The following is a 20,379-nucleotide window of genomic DNA, read 5'->3' as shown; positions in this document are numbered from 1 at the left end:
CTAAGGGAATTCAATTTTATAGGGTTTTACAGTTTTGTGGTTCCTTTTTGAGATTGAATGAAAATCAGATGCATTATGACTTAAACCTGCCTGTGATTTATTTAAAAGTATCAATTTAGGGTTCTTACACACCTGGGAACTGGGCTGCCATAACAAGCAATCTTTTAAATAGGTGAGTCTACTGTACATAGCCAAATTGCAGCAACAAGGAACAAAACAGTTATTTTCATTTACAGTGCAAAGAAAATCATTAAAACCACCACAAACAGAAACAGAAACCTAAGTTCCTCTTTGAGCTAGCAGCCAGATTTCTTCAGTTTTCTCACTACACAGCTAAGCAGCTTACCAACTTCCAAACACTTCAGCCTCTCTCTGAGACTCCTAATGGAAACTCACATGTCCAATAGTGAAAGCTTCCAATATCCACCTGTCACATGGTTGGTCGGCCACTTCCCTCTCCCTTTTTCCCTCTGGTGACATTGAGAAACAGAGGATCTGCCCTCTGTCTAATAACAGCAGATCAGACTAACCTAAAGGCCTCAGCTTCCTGGATTTTTAAATTGCTACTTGACCAATTGTCTACCAGTTAGTCAGGTGACTGAGGGTGGCAGCTCATTATCAACAGCAATCTGGGGAATGTGTTTCAGCCATGGATCTTCATTTTGTGTGAAACTTCAACCTTTTTACAGGATTTATTATAAAACCAGTCAGTGTATTCATTATACAATAATCATAGACGGTACCCTGAAACGTTAATAAACATTTTCGCTGACCTGTTTATACTGATTGCCTTCCAATAAAATAAACCTTTAATTTGTAAAATCCTCTTCTGTAATGTACTGCATATATTGTGAATGCTTGCCCACGAACCACAAAATGCAGTTTAAAGTTAGGGTGTCACCTTAATACATTTCCATCTGAAATGTCTCTCACTCTGATGTATGTGTAATCCCCTTTGGAGAAGCCTGCAGAGTCCCCTGTTCAGTTGCTCTTCCTTCAGGGCTTTTATGTATAGTAGCACAGTCTCTTTAATTCCTCTTCTACTGTCCAGATCAATTGTTCCTTCCTCAGTTGATCTCTGGAAGGCCAGAACAGGTGAATTCATCTCAACCACTCCATTTCTCTCCCTTACATGAAACACAAACGTGTCCCTTTTCTACTCAGAGACACCCTGGTACACTTAACTTGGCTTAACCCTTTACACGTAGTCATCCAACTATACTTTAATCAGTACTAATCACCTCCCCTAATGAGACACTGGAGCTTTATAAACTAAACACTGGAATAGTTTACTCAAGTGAATGAGCTACAGATCACTCTGGATCTTTCTTTCAATAATCATCACAAATCCTTAATCTCAATCCATCCAAATTCTTCACTCACACTCTCACTCCTATTATTCCTCTATGACAGAGAATGCAAGCCTGTCTGCTGGTGGTAAAGGACAGGAGCCACCTGTGCTACATGGATCTAGACTCTACATTAATTTTTAAGCTCTCACCTCTTCCATTCCTATAGGAGCCTAGACACTGACTTCTAGCCCTCCTGACTGTTAATCTGCATCAGATTTTTAATCCATAGGAGTGTCCAGTTACTCACAGAGCCAATCATACTGTCAATTTTCATACCCACTGAATGTCAAATAATCAATTACGCTAGGAGTGTCTAATTTTCACTCCAATAGGTGGCTTTAAACCACCAACTTTAATCAGAACAACCCCTCAATAACTACGCTGTATTTTGAATTAAGTGATTGGTATTACCCTATTCTATCTTGATTTGATCATGGCCATTCATTCCATTCAAAGGAATGGAACACCTACCCCCAGACAGAGGTGATTTTCCCAGCTCCAAATTACTACAGTAGGTCTCCTGTCATGTCCCCAGTTTCCAAGGGAGTGATGTCATTTTCTGTAACAGGCTTTTTGCCAGAGAATTCTGTTACACCTGCATGGTAGTAAAGGCAACTGATGATTTAAGACAATTTCAGAGTATCTCTGCAGGTGAATTGCCCCCGGCATTGTTATATTGTTTGTATCTATGAGGTTTTTAAAAATTCTAGACCTGTCTTCCTGAAGTCAGTCTATCAGAAAGATATATTATCTGTCTATGTTATAATTCTACTTGTTATACAACAGTGAACAGTACATAAACAACACAATTGGTAAGCACTACTAAAGAGGTACAGTATATGTAACAAGAAATTACCCTTCCATTTCTGACCAATGGTCAGAAACTTCCTATATAACCTAGAGTGCGTTTTAATTGGGCGAGGGTCTGTTTAGTTTCTCAAGTTAGATATGTGACCTACTTTGGTAAGAGATTGTTTGGATAATGAAGGTTGTATTCTCAGAAGCATTTCCCCAAGTTTGTTGAAAGTTTGCGTTAGGATCTGCAGTAATAAGGTATTCCAAACACTGTGAAATTACCATAGTGACCTACTTTCTTTAGGGAACAGACAGACCAATGAGACAGTCACATTTTCTTTTACAGCTTTCATTGTGTTTTTGGATGTGACAAAGATGAGGCCAGTGATGAGCCTATTACACACATATTTTATTTCTTTTTAAGGTGTAAACCACAGCATAAAAAAGACTGTCTCTGAAGAAATACAGTTGTATTACATGGTAGATAAAAATGAAAACTACTAACGTATATTATTTTGGAAAGGAAAAACATGTAAATGTTAAAAATGTTTCTTATTCTGTTTTAATTATAATTTTGTATTTGGACTTAGTGTATCTCTAATTTGAGTCTCTTACAAGACTTTGAGACTTGATAGCACAAAATAAATCTCTCTTGTTTGTATTCTTACGCATAATGAAAACACAATCAGAATCTTGCATCTTTAGCTTATTGGCCATATTTTATGTACTCTTAATTTTCAATTCTCTTGAAAACCATGAATGTAAAACACCAGATTATCAGTGTTTGGTATTTAAATTTAGTGAAAACTGAAAAAAATGGTTGATCTGTATAAACAGAGAATTAAATCTTTATCTTTTACAAGGAGCAGACTAAAAAAGTCAGCTCTCCAGTGGGCAGGCCACAAACTGGAAGCAGAGGGTCAAACAGTCCAAGTCCATCACATCTGTCAGTTCTAAGAAATTGTTTTCAGACCACAGTAACTAAAGCATGAGAAGTTCCAAAAAGAAACAATCCATAAATCAGCAGAAAGCCTGTAGCCCACCATCTACATGAAAATGATCTGCAAGCTTGGAGGTCATTCAGGTGTAACATGTTGACAGCTGAGAGATGAAATCTCCATCTTTTGTGCACCACAGACCATCTAACAGTGAGAGTGAGAGTGGCAGTGAGAGTGATAAAGTGTTTTATTCACTGATGAATGTTGTTTTGCCCTTGACAGATTTAATGGAAGACACTGAATATGGAAGACATTGTGTTGAGCATTATGCTGACTGTTGCTTTGTTCAAACCAACGTGTGTGGTAGTGGAAGAGTGATGATGTAGGAAAGAATCTCCAATAACACAAGCACCTTTGTTGCAGACTGAGGTCAGACTTACTGCTCAGCAGATTTCTGAATGGTTTTTCTATTGCAGAAAGCCAATTTAGATTTTCTAGCAAAAATAATACCACAATAATAAGACCACATAGTTGTGGGGTTACAGTACAATGTTGTCAAGAAAAACAATGTTGACATCTTAAAAGCCTTTTTATCCTCACAGGACTTTTCCTAGACTAACTGGCCAATGCCATCAACAACAGAAACAGCAAACCTTCTGTCCTGATGCTGATCAGATCGATCAGCCAGGATTGTGTTTGTGTTTATGCTCAGGGAATACATATCTCATACTGACTCTGTAAAGTCTACATTTTTACTGTGTAACATATTTTATACCAAGAACTTGTCATGATTCTTTGAACTGTTATTTTGCTGATATTGCTTACGATTTCTTTCATATATACCATATGCTGTGTTGCATTTGTTGTGCATCAGTCTATTGTAGCATGACACTATTCTTTAAAGACTTAAACAAACCGGTGTACAAAGAATCAACTTTAATGCAGTTAACTACAGTACATGGGGGCTAAGACCACATGAACTGAGAACCGAAGTGCAGGCTGACCTTTTTAGAGTCTAAATTAATTCTGGCATGAATGCTTCTCCGCTCCCAGCTCAAGATCTGCCAGAGGGGGGTACACCACGAGGTTGCTGAGGACACAAGCAGTTGCGCCACTGTTTCCCTCATCTCCCCTCTGGAACTCACCACTGCAGCCCACGTCCGGTCGGGAGAGCAGACCACTACACTATGTTAATCAGGTATTGCATGCCATCATATTTTGATGATGACATTATCTCAATATGACTATGACCAGCAAAACAGAGTTTGTCCAACACAGAATATAGAATGTAGGCCACCTTATTTTATATTGTAGATCCAATTTATATGCATTCTTCTAGTCTGATTAGCTCTTTTATTACCTTTCATCACAAGGTAATAATATTACAGCAATATTTTAAATTGCTAGCTGAATTTATAAGCACTCATTACACCAGATTATTTTCATCTGGTTAAGGTGCACCCTAAGCATTCTTACTTTTCATAATCAGACCTGTGTCTTTATTTTATTTTAACTACATCATACAAAAGTGTTTATTTTTGTTATGCAAATAAATATTTTGCATTCAAAATGCTGGGCACATAGACCACAGCACTTATGTGCTAGATTACATACGCAATAGACCTCCCAAGGTTTGGACAGTCCTTGTGTGTATATGTTGTCTGAGTCTAGTGTTGTAGATGCACTGAAGTGGAAATTAGATGTTCGATCCCTGATAAGAAGCATAGAGAGCTTCTTTATACCACAGATTACCATCGTATTGCATGCATGTATTTACTGTATATTACTTTTACGGATTTGTAAAGAAAGCAAAAACAAAAATGTGCTTATACCGTATACAAGGCATAACTCTCACAGTGAATGCATATGGTTTGATTTCTATATGCTAAAATTCATTTCATAATAGCATATTTTAGGATTAACACCAGATTTCACCAGAGTCCATGTTGACATAGTCAGCTTGTCTTTAATAACCTTAGAGAATGTGTGTACACTGCTGAAATTGCTAGCTCCCTTTACTAGCAGCAAATAAGATGTTTAACTTCCAGGCAGATGAAATCTAATGAAGGTTTGTTTAATACAAAACATACAGACAACTAACATTCCAGAAAGGATATTCTCTTTTGCATCCTTAACATGAAAACAAATCACCACTTATCCTGTTTTTTTCCCCTTTATTACAATTGTTTCCCTTCAACCAGTATAATCTCATCGAAGGCTGCCAAAGTAGCACAGCTAGTCTGAACAGCAGAGTGCCTGTTTCCAGCTGACAGCCAGAGCTCTCAGCCAATCACAGGGCAGCAAAGGAGGGCCAGTCTCCCTCCTCTGGATTGCTGAGTGTTCCAGTGTCAGTATGAGAATAATCAATGAGAACTCAGTCTCTCTTCTGCCTCAACTTGCATTGGATTTAAATCACCTTCACACACAATAACACCAGGAGGAAAAACAAGATATTCACAGAGAAAAAAAACCCCAAAAATAAAACACCAAGAGAAAAAGAAGAGGAAAAGGGTAAATAAACCCACACAACTGAACATTTTCAAGAATGTATAATTCTGTCTGCTTCCTCATCATCTCCTGGGTATTTGCTCTGCTCCTGTTTCCAGGTAATGTAAATGCTACTTCTTTCTTTGTTGAAACAAATCATAATAAACAAAACTTGTTTCTGAGTGATGGACAGAAATGCTTGTATTCTATGAAGGCAGGAAATTATTTTGCTACATCCAAATGGGAGATGCTGTACACTGTGCTGCACTTATTGCAAGTAATCTGAAAGAATTGTAAGCATCAGTTTTAAAATGTTCACTTGGGTCTTCGCAGAACTGCTTTTTGATACAGTAAGGCAGATTGAATAAAGGAGAGAAGGATAAACGGACACAGATATATACCTACTGTATGTTATATGTTAATGAAGTCTCAGTCCTGAAGTGGACACCTGAACTACACAGTGCTAACATTTCAGAAAGCCTCAGTGCGATGCTGGCTTTTGAAGGTGAAACCCTCCGTGTGTTTCCCTTAGGAATGCTCTTGCGAAGTTCAGCTGGGATTGTGCGATACAATTGAAATTGAAAGGAAAGATATGCAGTGATAGAAAAGGGGAACGAAAGATGTTATTCTGTAGATGTGTGTGTCCCTTGTCTTGTTGAAAGTTTGTATTGTGATATTGAGCGTGTGAAGGGGCGATACAGCTGGGTACTGAAGTCAGTGGGCCGTAACGGATGCACTGCTGGAATGAGATAATTAGGCTCATTCTGTTTGAGATCAGCAGGTGAGTGCCAGTGTAGCCTGGGAATTGCAAAGAAAAGACTATGAAGATGTTTTTTAATAAGAAATCTTGTTGCCAGGGGGCTGTCATGTGGCATATTAACTCACTATAATGAATATTGATTCTTTGCTTTTCTTGGTGTCTCACATGACGCACAGTGTAATCATTAAATCAAGGGTGAATGGGACCGGTTTTTATTGATTTCATTTTCAGGTGGTGATATTAGGAGCTGAAGATGCTTGAACTTTTATATTTTGGAAGAGTCTTTCACTTTGTTGTAAAAAGGAAGCACAAAATATTTCATATATAATGTAGTTTACACAGAATAAAGACTGAGTTTTTATACCGTATTATTCTTTTGGTACTATTAGTGTTTGATTCTAAATTAAGAATAAAGATCATGTTGATCATGGTTTTTGCAAAATGTCACATACTGTAGCATATTTAAACCCCTCATGTCATTCTACTGGAGAATATTTTAAAATAAAAATACACAAGATTTTTTGCTTCAAGCAACATGTGTTTTGGGGGAAGTATAAAATACCTTATGTTCCTAGTTCTAGTTCCCAAGTCTCCATAAATGAATAGATAAAGATTACAGAGGGTTTTTGGGGTGAAGGTCTTTTTTAAAAAAGAAGAGGCTAAATGTAAATATTGTATGTAGTCTTATCTTAAGGGAAATTCTTTGTTCCCTGGTGTAAATAATACTGGAAGGTCTGCATCATATGTAATAACCAAAGAGGGTCAGAAATAATTTCCCATTAAAAAAGCTCTGTAAATATAGTTAATTCAGTCCTAGTCATATCATTACATTCAAGCGGCATTACTATTTTCTGTGATGATTCTTATAATTTTTCTATAGTAGAGTTTGTGAAACTACAATACAAGTCAAGGATACAAGACTCTTTCTGTTATGCTGGTGTGCATTTTGTCTCAAAAGCTTTCATCCGCACTGATTAAAACTGTGTGAGTTCTTTATGAGGGAGACACATCTCCATCATTTAACTTCATTCCTGCACACCTACAGTATATTAGTTGCCACTCAAAAACAAGGTCAAAGACACTGGCAATAAAACATATAAAACAATTTATGTAAGCCTTACAATTTCTCCTTTAAATTCTTTTTTTACCTCCCTTGACTGAACAGCTGCTTAAGTAGAATACAATATTTTTAAAGGGCTAGCCATGTGTTACAAAATCATGTAAGTGTAATTAAATTAGCTGTCTTAAATAAACCCATTTTACACCATTAGGTTTAAATCTATTTTAATTTTGCCACTGCATACTAATGGTCACCAAAGGGGGAAGAGAGAATTTAAAAAATATTTTTTGTGAAGCAACATTCATCTGTAAGGTTCAGATAATTTTCAGATAACCTTTTGAATTGTGGTTCTCTGTTTCACTCACAATTCTATTTCATTGCTGTACTAATATTACTACTAAAAGTACCCACTGATTATCCAACTAATTAATATAGTTAACACTGTATAGTATATTAATTCATAAAAATAATAATCTTCTAACAGTAATGTCAGATGTGGACTCAATGAAAAGGATCATTGTGTGTATGCTGACAAGTCTAGGTCATGGGCCTCTAGTCCTGAAAAAACAAAAGGTCTTAAAGTTTTCATTTTAAAAGTGCACACGTATTTATTTTTTCGATATGGGGTCCCAGACTGAAAATATCTAGAAAACAGAAAGGAACAGGTTTCTCCATGATGAAGTGTGGAGACACTTTGCTGTTGACTGGTCAAAGTGGGAAGGCCAACATACTGAACTATAACACTCCAGTAACACTCATGCACTGGTAGTTTAATCTTCTTCCAACCTCACATATACTATATACACATATACCTCACATGTACATGAATTTCAGCAATTAGCTTCTCTGTGGATGTTTGGCCATTATGCCTCCCGGCATGTAGGGTAGCAACATCCTGTTGCTGTTACTGTAACATGTTTTTTTACAGGACGGGCTGTTAGCCTTGTGTCCAATCTCCAACATGGAGGACATGGCGTCCGACGTGTGACACTAACTCACTACCCTGAGATTATGGGTCTCATGCTCTACTAACAGAGCTAGCCTGACACTTCGCTTCCCTGTAGTCCTGGTTAATTGCTGTAGATTCAACTACTGGCTGCCCCAACAGAGCAGCTACATGCTGTTAAGATATGAGCATGGAGGTTCACATAGTAAAGTACATGTGCACATGGCAGAAAGTTCTACTAACATGTGGAACATGCATCTTAGTTACCAGTATCACTTAGTTTTCTGCCTAATGACATAAGATACGTTTGCAATGTGAGATGTTAATTATTGGTGGGATAATGCACCAGAATGAATACAGCAAAACATAATACTTAAATGGTAATTGAAAATTAATTAAGGGAAAAGGGTTAAGCACACTTTGCTCTTGCTCTGCATCTATCTTTATAGTTTCACTTAATTTAATTTCCATATAACGTATTTGAGAAAAACAGACTTGTGTCATTTCTCTTTACATACCTGCTCCCATTTCATGACAAAATTGAATGTGGCTTTCAGCTTTGGATGTAATTGAACTTGCTTGGTAAACTAAAAAGCGACGTCGCTCTGTTCAAGAATGTGATGGTGGAGAACATTCCATGACCTGATCGTAGCACAGATGTTTGACATTGTGTGAAGATGTCCTCAGGCTTAGATAACTTAGATTGACTATGACTTTAAAAAAGAAGCCATTTTTCAGTCAGATCTTGAATACTACCTTGCAGGATGGAGAAAAGGGAAAATTGCTGATTGATTATGGTAATTGGTAAATCGGTAAAAGTGCAACAATTTATGCAGACTTTATCCATTCTTATGATAACTTGGGTAAACCTTCCACAGAAAATTTTGGAATTTGCTTTTGACACGCACAACAATTTCCAAACACAAACTTTTTACAGCTTTCATAAACAGGTGCCATGTGAATTTTGTTAAATACAGCGGGACGCTTTTGGAGTAACCCAAACGTTGATCTATATTAATGTTATGAAAACTGGCAAGCTTCTATCTAAATTCATGTCTGATTTACATGTTTCCCATGATTTATATTAGTTACCTAAATGGATATCTACATAACAGCTACTGATTAGTGGAAAAACAAAAATAATTCACAAAACATTAGTATAATGATAGAAGTATTTGCACCAGCATCCCAACTATGCTGATGTACTGATAAACTCTACAATTTTAAAAAAGAATGGAAGTATGGGTTTAATACATAGAGCCTTTAGAATATTTGTATTATTTGACATGGTTTTACCTTATACATATAAAAAACCACCTGTATAATTTTACAATCCAACAGGACAACTAAAATGAGTTACCTCCTAAAGAAGGGTTCAGTGTTTCTCCCAGCATTGTCAACAATGAATAGTTGTTTTCAAAGGGTGGCACTAATCTACATAACTCACATTCACCCTCCTATACAGCACCCTGTCATCCTGTTAAACTGACCATGGTCTCACAGGGGTTGGAGCAGTTTAAGCAAGCAACCTACTGTACAGTATATCTCAGAATGATATTTTGATAAATATTAAAAATGTTCATAGCATTTCATGTCAGAGAATTCAAGTTCTTCTAGAGTTATTCAATACAATGCTTATACAGATAAGCAAGTTCATTTTTTGTTTTAGATTTGCATGTATGAGAACAGCACAGGCATTCAATTTAGTGTTTGTGGTGGAATTAAATTTTAATTAAGATGTATTTATCAAAAAAGCCAGCCACAAACGTCAAATAAACATAAATAAACATGAAGGTAATGGAGATATTTTGGACATTTAGAAATGAATGTAAAATACTTCTGCATTAATTTTTATCATGTTTTTCTTTCTCATTTGCATAAGAAATACATTGTTGTAATTAAAATGTAATCCTGGTATAGGTTTGAAACCATCTGAAGCTATACAATGAAATTAGTATGATTTGTAGTCAGCAGTCTAGTCACTGGGCACAGCAAATAAAATGCATATAGAAACTGCCTGCTCAGTCTCTCCTGAATCTTTCCAAGCCTGAAGAGGAAACATGCCATTAGGACTTAAAAAAGTGAAGATAGCTTTTCAAGGAAAATAGGAATATCTCCCACACTATATATTTTATGAAATTAGCTGTCGAGTATTTTATTTCTTTCTTCGTACCCTATTATCTTTTAACTCAGTCTGATCCTCTGAAGTTTTACAGATACTTTCAAAAAATCAAATTTCTCTCTGGATGCAAAAAGTATTGAAAGCCATGCTGTAAATCTCTGGTTTATTTCTAAAACCTACCCGCTGACTGATTACAGTTTGTTGAACAAAGACACTCGCTCCCCCCTGGAAACTTTCCATTAATTTGCGAGATCATCAGTAGAGCCAATGTAATTTGTCTTCTGTGACACTGCAAACATATTTTGAAATAAAGACCAGGCAGGAGTTAAAGGTGTTAGAGGCAATACCCCAAAACTCAGCAAGAGTACTGTATGCATGGTACCCCTCACAAAGGGTCAACCCTGTCACTTCCCATAAGAGGGCACTCTATGCACATTCCCTATCTTGCCAGACTTGTCAAAGCACAAAATTGGATATTATAGAATTTAATTTGGAAGGGAAAGATTCAATTAATACTCTGCTCAAAATACAGTATATTGTACAGTACAGTTAACAAGTACTGAGGACGTTCTATTCAATGCTCTTGAGAAGCCAAAGGTAACAGTGAAAAATGCAATTGAAACCCACATAGTGTTTGAATTCTTGATGTATAATCATGATGTATAAATCCCTTAAAAGTAATAGTAATCTCTCAGACTCAACACAAACTGCTTTTAATGGGAATGCTTTAATCTACAAGCAAACTATACAAGCATGTAGTTGTCTTGCACAGAGCTTGCCAGCTATTCACAAAGTGCTTATTATATGCAAATAATGTGGGTTGTGAAATAAAGAAATTGCTATTGATTGGCTAAATTCTGTCTGCAGTGAGCAATTGGTATTTTTTTTAGTTTATAAGATGGTAAATGATAGATTCCAAAGTGGAGAGTGCATAATAAAATTGACATCTGAAGCTTTAAGCTGGCATGACTCTTGGTAAGGCACACTGCTTAGATAGTACCATCTAGAAGTGCTCCTGAGAAAAGCTGAAGTGAATTTTTGCATTGGGCTCTTCTCAGAGGTTTTCAGGAGGTAGCAGCATTATTTGAGTTGTGTACAGTAATTGAATTATTGGTTATTAATGTATGGCTCTTTGGCATTTTATTTTCTATAGGGAGTGCACTAAGAAAACAATCTAATAATTAGAGACACAAATACATACAAACAGGTTTGTATGTTTTGTGCGATTTTGAAACAGATGACGAATGCTGCAATTTCTGTTACCTCTGGAATCTTAGAATTATATATTTTCTGCTGCTGTTATGTAAGTGCTTGAGGGAAAAAGAAAAAAGAAAATAAGATAATTGACTCTCCTTTGCTGTTACCCATTAGTAATAGTGAATAAAAAATGTTCTGTAGATAATACTATGGTTTGCAATATCACTTTAATGCATCCAATTTATCTGAAGTGTTTTTTTTTCCGAATACTCAGAGAACTGTAGTGTGGGTGCTATTATTGGTATAATTGCAATCCCCTGTTACATGTAGTGGATTTCATTTCATAAAGACTCAAGGTATGAGTTTGAATTAGTTCTAGTTCTAGTTTCTTCGAACTAGAAACTAGTGTCTCCTAGCTTGTTAATGATTCTGAAATTAGAACCTAAAAAAGTCACATGTTCACAATCTATCGAGAGCTTCCTCCACAATCCATCATAACTGTACAATTATACTGATGTCTGGAATATCAGGAAGAATTATTCTGAAAAAAAAAATAACATTCCTCAAAAGTCAAATGTTACTGTTCAGAGTCAGTTGTTGATTATGCCCGATTAACGTTTGAACACTGATTTGACACCAAAGTCAGTGAAGTACTTGTTTTTCTACAGACTACACAATACCATCTTCTTTACAAAACAAAATCACTCCAGTTACAGTCAAACACAAATTCAGCATTCTTTTGGGCTTTGCAGGACTGGTAGAAGTTTGATGTTTTTTTACAGTACAATTTTTATATTACAATATAATTTTTAAAGAAATGTTTAATCTCTTTTTTAACCTCCAAAATTGTTGCAAGAAGGAGAGTGTTATGTTAAAGTTCCCTGTTAAACTTATTTCGATGAGATAAAAGGCACTCATTCATACTGTTGTAGAATCTTGACAACTGAAGTGATATTCATGGCCCTGCTGTATCCTTGTACATTAAGAATTTCTACATTGTTGATAGGATTATTGAGGACTGTTTTGATGATGATGAATGAATGATGGCAGAGAACTAACCTGATCTATACAGTTCGCTGATGTCTACTTCACACTGATCAGTTACCAAAATATGAATTATTCAGCTCAAAACGCTCATTAATTTAGCAACTGTTTCAAAGCTGTTTTTACAGTTTAAATATTTCATAACTAAAAGTTCTGCACAAAATTCTTTGTATGTAGATCACAGAATATTTGATTAACCTAAAAACAACCTATTCAGCTATAAAGAAGAAATGACTAAACACTTTTAAACACTGATGTCTTAAGTAAAATCTGAGCAAACACTTGAAAGCCACTGCATATTTTATAGTAAACAGGCATTAATGTGTTTGGAAATAATCATCCTCCTTTTAAAAACATGACTAAACAGCTTGTCTATTATGACCAAGGAAAGAGTGTACAGTATTTTAAAAAACATGATGAAGAAACCATTAAGATTTCAATCATGTATTTTATTACCTTCTTAATAAAAGTTGTGCAAATAGGTTGCTAATGTTAGGAACCAGAATCACCTTAGCATGAGAATGTCCTTCATTAGGAATTAACATGTCTTAACACCTGTGCTAACATTATTTGTGGGTAATTACGTTGTGCACAAATTGTGTCAATTTTGAAAAACTGTTCCAAAAACATTATTATAATAGCTGTGACATCAGATACAATGTCTGGGATGATATGAAGGGGTTACTCTGCTTATCTCAGTTATTCTAAATAAATTTCCAGAGCACAGCAACAAAGAAAAATGATTGTGAGTGATTCTAATAAACATAAACACTGCCCTTTAGACTAGATTCTTTCAGTTACCTTCAGATGAGTTGAAGAAGTCTTCTTGACAGAAATTACAAGTGGATAGTTTATTGAATCAATAAAGCTTTGCAAAAATTGCTCCTCTAAAGCCTAAATTAACTGACAAGAATACTAAGGCCAAAACAGGAGTACACAGCAAAAGAGAAAAAAACAGGCAAAAAAAAAATTGGACCAATGGATTATATGCCTGGGATGCCATAATTCTGAAATGATATTTCAGCACTATCTCGTTCTAAAAAGCCAAGACAAAAAAAAATATTGACATAATTGTTGTAGGTAAATATATTGATCTTCTTCTAATATATACAGTATATGTATTCATAAAGTACTGTATATATTCATCTATTGATTTAAGTGATACAGAAACTACTGTCTTCTACATGAGATAAATGTATGTACAAAGGGGGGAGGCACATTGGTGCATTATTTAGAATTCCTGAGGCCCACAGTTTAATTCCCAAAATATCATGGGCGTTGAGTTTGTGCTCTGGACACTCCGATTTCCTCCAAATGTCCAAATCCATGCTGATAGATTAACTGGCTTCTAAGACAATTGGCCCTGGTGTGAGTGTGTGCATGTGTGTGTATGTGTGTGTCCCATCCAGGATACGTCTTGCCATGTGCCTGCTGCTTGCCAGAGCGCGACCCTTTACTGGATAACATGGTTAGAAATGGATGGATGAATGTACAATATGATGTTCTTCTACTTCTTTATTTTGTAATTTACAAAGTCATACTTGACTGGATTTGAATTTACTTGAATGACATACAGTACTAATTTTGGGAGTTACGTTTAAAAACACCAAAAGCAAAAAAACAGATCAATATACTGTACTATCGACAGGCACATGAGAAAAAACGTAATCATGTTTATATCTGTAATAGTGTAGTAAATATCATGATCTGTGGTTATAGAAGTATAATAAAGTCATAAATTGCCCTACTTTCTTGTATTCTAAATGGATGTGCTACTGTATGTTATTTGCCTGGGACCAAGATGACAAAGACAACCACAATAATAAAATTGTTAGGAGTGAAAAATTGTGACTTTCAAAATACATTCTTTAGTTTTCTAATATCAGTATCAGTACTTTTATTGACAGTCCTCAGTTTCATTGATTTTATCTTGTTTGTCTTGATTCTAAACCTGCTAGTTTATGCTTCATATCTATGGAGTGGATATACAACTTCTGTTGCAGTCAGGTTTTCTTCCATTTTAAGCTTGAAATGTAACATTTGGTTATCTGAGGTTGCTCAAAACATCAGTGGATGTGTTGTTGAAATGGACAGAATTTTATTTCAACATGTGTTTTGGCAAGTTGACACATTGCAGCACAAACTCTGTATTTAGCATGGGGTCAAATCTGTTTAACTTTTCGTGGGGGTGGTGTTTTGTAAAAGGGCCTTCCATAGACTTAAGATGAAAGCAGTGGCATGGCCATTACAGGATATTTTACCATCATTACTAAAGAAATGGTTGAAGAGATTAAAGTTGAAAGAATTTCTGGCACTTGTGTGGATGCATTATGTTTTGGTTTAAATAACAGGATCACTATCTTTTGAGAACATTTTATTAATTCAAAAATACTTGAAACCCTAGCATCAACAATGAACAGAGCATCATTACGTACTTTGACATCTAAACCACATTTTCATGTCAGTAATGGACAACTTCAAGATGTAAAGCTAGTTAATAAATCTTACATACAGTAGGCTTAAGATTTGCATTATGTTTGTTATGTTGTTGGTTAATAACATTGAAGGCCACACTGAAAGAGCCTGAAAGAATTATGAATAATCTTTGTTTTTAGATTACAGATTAGGATCTGTTTACTGAGACCTTACCTGAACATTAATGTTGACCTTGATCAAAAGAACCGTTAACAACTAAAGCCCTTCAACAATTCAGGAGCTCAAATACAGTATATACTCAGTAGACCTGAATATAAAATTGCTTTTGTTTTCTTAAAAGGCAGACTCAGAGTTTGATGTTCAGAGAACATCACTTACATCTTCATCACAAATAAGAATTCCAAAGCTACAAACAGTATATTACATCAATATGTAACATCGATGAACACTCTAGTTGAAATTATTAGCTGATATTTTATCAAGAACTAATTTCAACAAGACCATCATATATTGATAAGTTTTAAGATCTTTCCTTCCAAACACTTTTATACTGAAAAATATAACTTCTACATATCCATAGTGGTATGAAGAGCAGAAGCTCAACTCTAATTGTATTTTAAATGTTATAAATTCTGGGTGTGAGTGTGCACCCCACTGATTTATTCAGACCTTTCCATGATTGCACATCACTTTATTGTACACTTAAACTTCTGTAGCTTTAGGTTTAGAGATCCACTTTGCTGTTCATTACCTTGACATAGAGCAACTCAATATATAGGAGAGACTTTGAAGAGCTTTTGTACAGCACAGCAATTTTTTCAACCCATGATTTTTATTTCCAGCTACCTTTGTAAACCAATTTCACTTTTTTATATGCAGTCACATTTAATGAATCATTTGTTATTCACTAGAAACACAGATCGTTTCTATGACATTATTTTTATTTACACTTCTGGAGATTACACAAAGAGAAAAAGGAAAAGACAGAGATATAAGATCTAAAAATGCACAGCAACTCAGCTGTGCATTTAATGGGTGAAATTTAATATTCATATGTTATATTCCAAATAGTTTTGGTTGTAGTCTTTAAAAAGTACTCATAGTCATACCAAATCCCAGAGGCAGTTCTGCATGACCTTGCAATGAGCACAGTATAAAGTGTTTGACCTAGATGTTAACTACACATGCTGTACTTATCCATATACCGATTTATATGCCTTAAATCATGAACCCCTTGCTGGCCCTATCTATACAGTGAAGGTATATCCTTTAATCATCTGTTCTCTCTGGTAAATTTCAGGTCATGACAACTGGAAATTATTTAACATTGCAATATGATTTCATTCCAGCCCCGTTTTTACACAGGAAGCTACTGCACAGTTATAGATCTGTGTGGTCTGGTACTAATTCCACATTTAAAACCAATAAACAACTTTATATCTTTAAAGCAGGCTTACTTCAAATTACTCATAGTAATTTATAATCAGTGCCAGTTGAAATAAATCATTCAGCCTTTTCACCAATGTGTTGCATACTGTCTTGATATTGTTCAGCCCAACATGCTTTTGGTTTTACTCCTGGATAAAGATTTGTCTTATAAATGCAAGACTATTGTTTTCACTCTTTGCATACAGTATTTCAGAGTACCATCTCTTCATTGGCAGTCTTCCAACAGGTGATATACAGTACCAAAGGATACTTATTACTTGATTGAGTTCTGCATGACCAACAGTACTGTTATTTTTTATTTTCCAGAATGGTCAAGGAGACCCATTAAAGTCACTCAAATTAATATTAGATTCACCTAGCACATTTTTATCATTTTTGATATAGATATGCTGACACTGCTGCTAAATAAAATTATTTTTACCAGCATGTTCCTGTGCATCTACTGTATAGCACAAACACAGGCATGAGTTAGAACATCATAACCATGACTTCCTATAGTTGATAAGTGCTCCAAAGAATAAGCTGAGGTCTCAGTGACAAATAAACAAAATATTTATTTTTTAATATAAATATAAAATATGTATACAGAACTAAATATTTGAACAATTAATAAATAATCATTTTTCATATATTAGTACATATGCCTGTTGCAAAAGTGCAGTTTTTGTGTATTGGGTCACTTTCACATTTACAGTTATTGAATTATCATAGCACCTTATTCTACAAGACTTTTAATTATTTAGATAGACATTTAGATATTTAAGCAATACCATATAACAGATGTTTTTGACTGCAAGCCTCTGAATCCACAATTGTTTTTAAAAACAAGGAATATCCGGGATATTTTTCAATGGTTCTAGCCTCATCTTCTCTGTTGTCATGAGGTTTTAAAACCTCCTTAAAACTTTGTCTGCACAGCTAATAAAAATCCACTTAGAGTATCTGAGTACTTATTAGGCACTAGTGTTAAGGTGTACTACTGTATATGTTTTTAAGAATGACTGCACTCTATAATACTTGGGAAAACACACAAAAAATAATTTTACTGTTTCTGGCTATTATTTTCAGAATATAAATATACTGTACAGTAACATGGCACTGATAAATCTTCTTAAATACATGCATATGGTTTGAAATAAAATGTTCATAGTGCTGCAGTGAAAAGGTATCTGTATTCAAGTTTTTTTAATTAAAATAATATACAGTCTGTACATTTCCTTGAGGACTACATTTGCTTTACTACTTTCTTAAGTACATGATGTAGTGTTTAAGTAAAAACATGCTACTTAAGATAAATAATGCACTTCAAAAAAAGAAATAAAAATATTAATATTGTGTTTGTGGCCTAGCTAGCTGCTTGTGAAGAAGCCATTTGAAAGGTAATAATGTACAGTACATACTGTGAAGACTGAATGTTTTAATACTTTAAAGATACATAAAGTAACTCGATAGAAAAAAAATCACCCACATTACTGGAATGAAATTTGTTCCTGCAAACTTTGTATAGTAAGGTTTACTAATACTTCCTCAAAGATAAACAAACATGATCTACTGTACATGTTTTACTTCAAACAGCAAATTCTTCCAGGCATAAACTCTTGTACAGTATACTGTCAATTTCTTATAACCTTTTCTTGAGTCACCTTATTAATTTAAGTGTTTTTTGTAATTTAAGGATGACAAACAGACTTCCAAATTAATTCATACTGGAAAAACAGCAATTGCCATCATACTTTTCTGAGAAATTATATTAGGTTCTGTCTATAATCTGAGAAACCCATTCCAGAAGCAGGTGCCCCTAATACATCAATAGACATGTACAGTATTGTCTGATACAATCATGTTGGAGGATAAATGTCTTCAACACAAACAAGAAGGGTGTCTCTTTATGTGATGTGAGCAAGCATCACCATGACTGATAGCTGAATATGCTAATTGGAGAAAAACAATGGTGAAGGAAACATTTACATTTCTACAAAAACAGAGATGTGTTCAGAATGCTTAATAGTTTCAGGCTCTGGCTGCAATGTTTTTCTATGTTTTGTTCTTTCTGTTGACCTTGTGAAGGTTGCTGCAAGGTTATTCTGTCAATTTATTGCCTTCCACTGTGATGGCTCTTGATAGTGGAGGACTGGGAAGATGGACAGCTTTCTTTGTTGTGCAGTTAAAAGTAAAGCCTTATAAATTTTGCCATGCATTTGCCTGGAGCCCAAATCATTTGTTTTAAGCAGCAGTACTACAAATCTGAAAGTTAAAAAAAGCAGTGAAAAGCAAAATAACCCTGCAGATGTGCCCCATATTCATATGAGTTCAAATTTAACATATAGATTAAACATGAACAGTGAAACAGATTCAGAAAGCATTCTCAAACATGTGTGTCTACATACTGTATTTCCAGTACGGACTAAAGTGCATCTGACAATCCATGTTTACTCCATTATTCTAAAGCAAAATTGACTCACTTAATTTTTGTGATAAGAAGTTTGAGCCAGTTAAAATAATCTATGTGAGAAAAGTAAAGAAAAGGAAAATTGCAATACTTCTAAAACAGTAAGAGAATTTGTTTTGGTTGCTTACCTTCCAGTAGAGAGTATTTGTGAGCAAACAAGTACAGCAAAATCATTTTTTAACTAAAGATTAAGAAACAGCATCAGACTTGCTTTTTTACTTGATGGAAACAACTAAATAGGCTATAAATTGAGTGCCATAATGAGTGAAACTCTCATATTCGAGTATCACAACTGAATACCAAAACTGAGTTTCCATATTTACAGGCATATTTCACAGCAAGCTGGTCATTTTATGCCTCCACTGTGGTACAGTATGACGGTGTTATTTTTATGTGTTCTGTTCCCAAATCCTAATACTGTATCTAGTCTGGTAGATTAGTCTGTGTGGCTTCTGCGTTTTGCCCAACTAACCTTCCTTCTGTCCTTCACGTACAGAGTTCTCTTATGCAGTTCACTGTTTTCTGTAATACTGTATATGTAGTATACTGTATAACAGTATATACCTGTATACAGTAGCTTTCTATACTGCCAGTCTAGTCATTTGCCTCCATTGTCGCATGGTGCCCATGCATGACATAGTTAATTCACCACATATAGTTATAGTACTTCACTGAAGGAGATTTTATTAGACTATTCAATTCCCATTAATCTGTGTATGTACAGTAGCTGTGTTTTAGGCAGTTAAGCTTTCTGGTATAGAAACAACAAAGGGGATAGGTCTCTTAAAAGTAAAAGAGACAAAAGGACAAAAAGTAGCACACCAGCTCTCTAAATGTGACATTTTCTGGACACTTTTTTGACCCTCTGTCTTGTTGATAGCCTTTTCTATATTGATCAAAAGCTGAGGCAGCAGACCTTAAACATGCTAAAACTTATTGTCAATGCCAGTGTCATAAGTAACCGTGCTTCCTGGGCAGCAGAATGAATTTAAGATATTTAATTGGTTGCCATTCAGTTTTGTTACTGGTGGTGGCAGAGATGGCAGATTTCTGACAGGAGGTTTCTGGTACAGGACTTCAGTTATCTTTTCATTAAGATAGAGATCAAAAAGGGTGCACGGGCAAAGGAATTCAATAAATGCTGTGAGTCATTCTCAAAAAGTGAAATGAATGAGGTATCTTTAGCATAATGTAGGCCCTTTCAGTGTGCTATTGCTTTAAGCTTTAATCCAGCAGAGGTTTAGAAGTTTGTTATCAGATTGTGTTGTAAGGACGACACCTGTAGGGGTAGTAGGTACTGTACAGCGAATTGTAGCTTTCCATCCAAGAAGAGAGCAATGCAAT

At 35.2% G+C, this 20,379-nt stretch overlaps 1 protein-coding gene and 1 long non-coding RNA gene across 4 annotated transcripts in view; one reads left to right on the top strand and one right to left on the bottom strand.

Moving 5' to 3' along the window:
- Positions 1-20,379, bottom strand: part of LOC148641027 (uncharacterized) — a 595,511-nt gene that overhangs the window by 29,653 nt on the left and 545,479 nt on the right. The gene's annotated exons all lie outside the window — the stretch shown is intronic.
- The window catches only part of opcml (opioid binding protein/cell adhesion molecule-like), a 583,482-nt gene continuing 568,527 nt past the window's right edge, over positions 5,425-20,379 (top strand). The window contains exon 1 of the mRNA XM_088619435.1: positions 5,425-5,691. Within this exon, the coding sequence (XP_088475561.1) occupies positions 5,631-5,691 (61 nt within the window). The 5' untranslated portion in view covers positions 5,425-5,630. The remainder of the gene's footprint in view (positions 5,692-20,379) is intronic.

Source organism: Lepisosteus platostomus, chromosome 25 (genome assembly GCF_059453375.1).
Source record: "Lepisosteus platostomus isolate fLepPlt1 chromosome 25, fLepPlt1.hap1, whole genome shotgun sequence".
Taxonomy (NCBI): Eukaryota; Metazoa; Chordata; class Actinopteri; order Semionotiformes; family Lepisosteidae; genus Lepisosteus; species Lepisosteus platostomus.
Note: the sequence above shows the minus strand (reverse complement) of the source record. Positions and strands in the feature narration are given on the sequence as shown.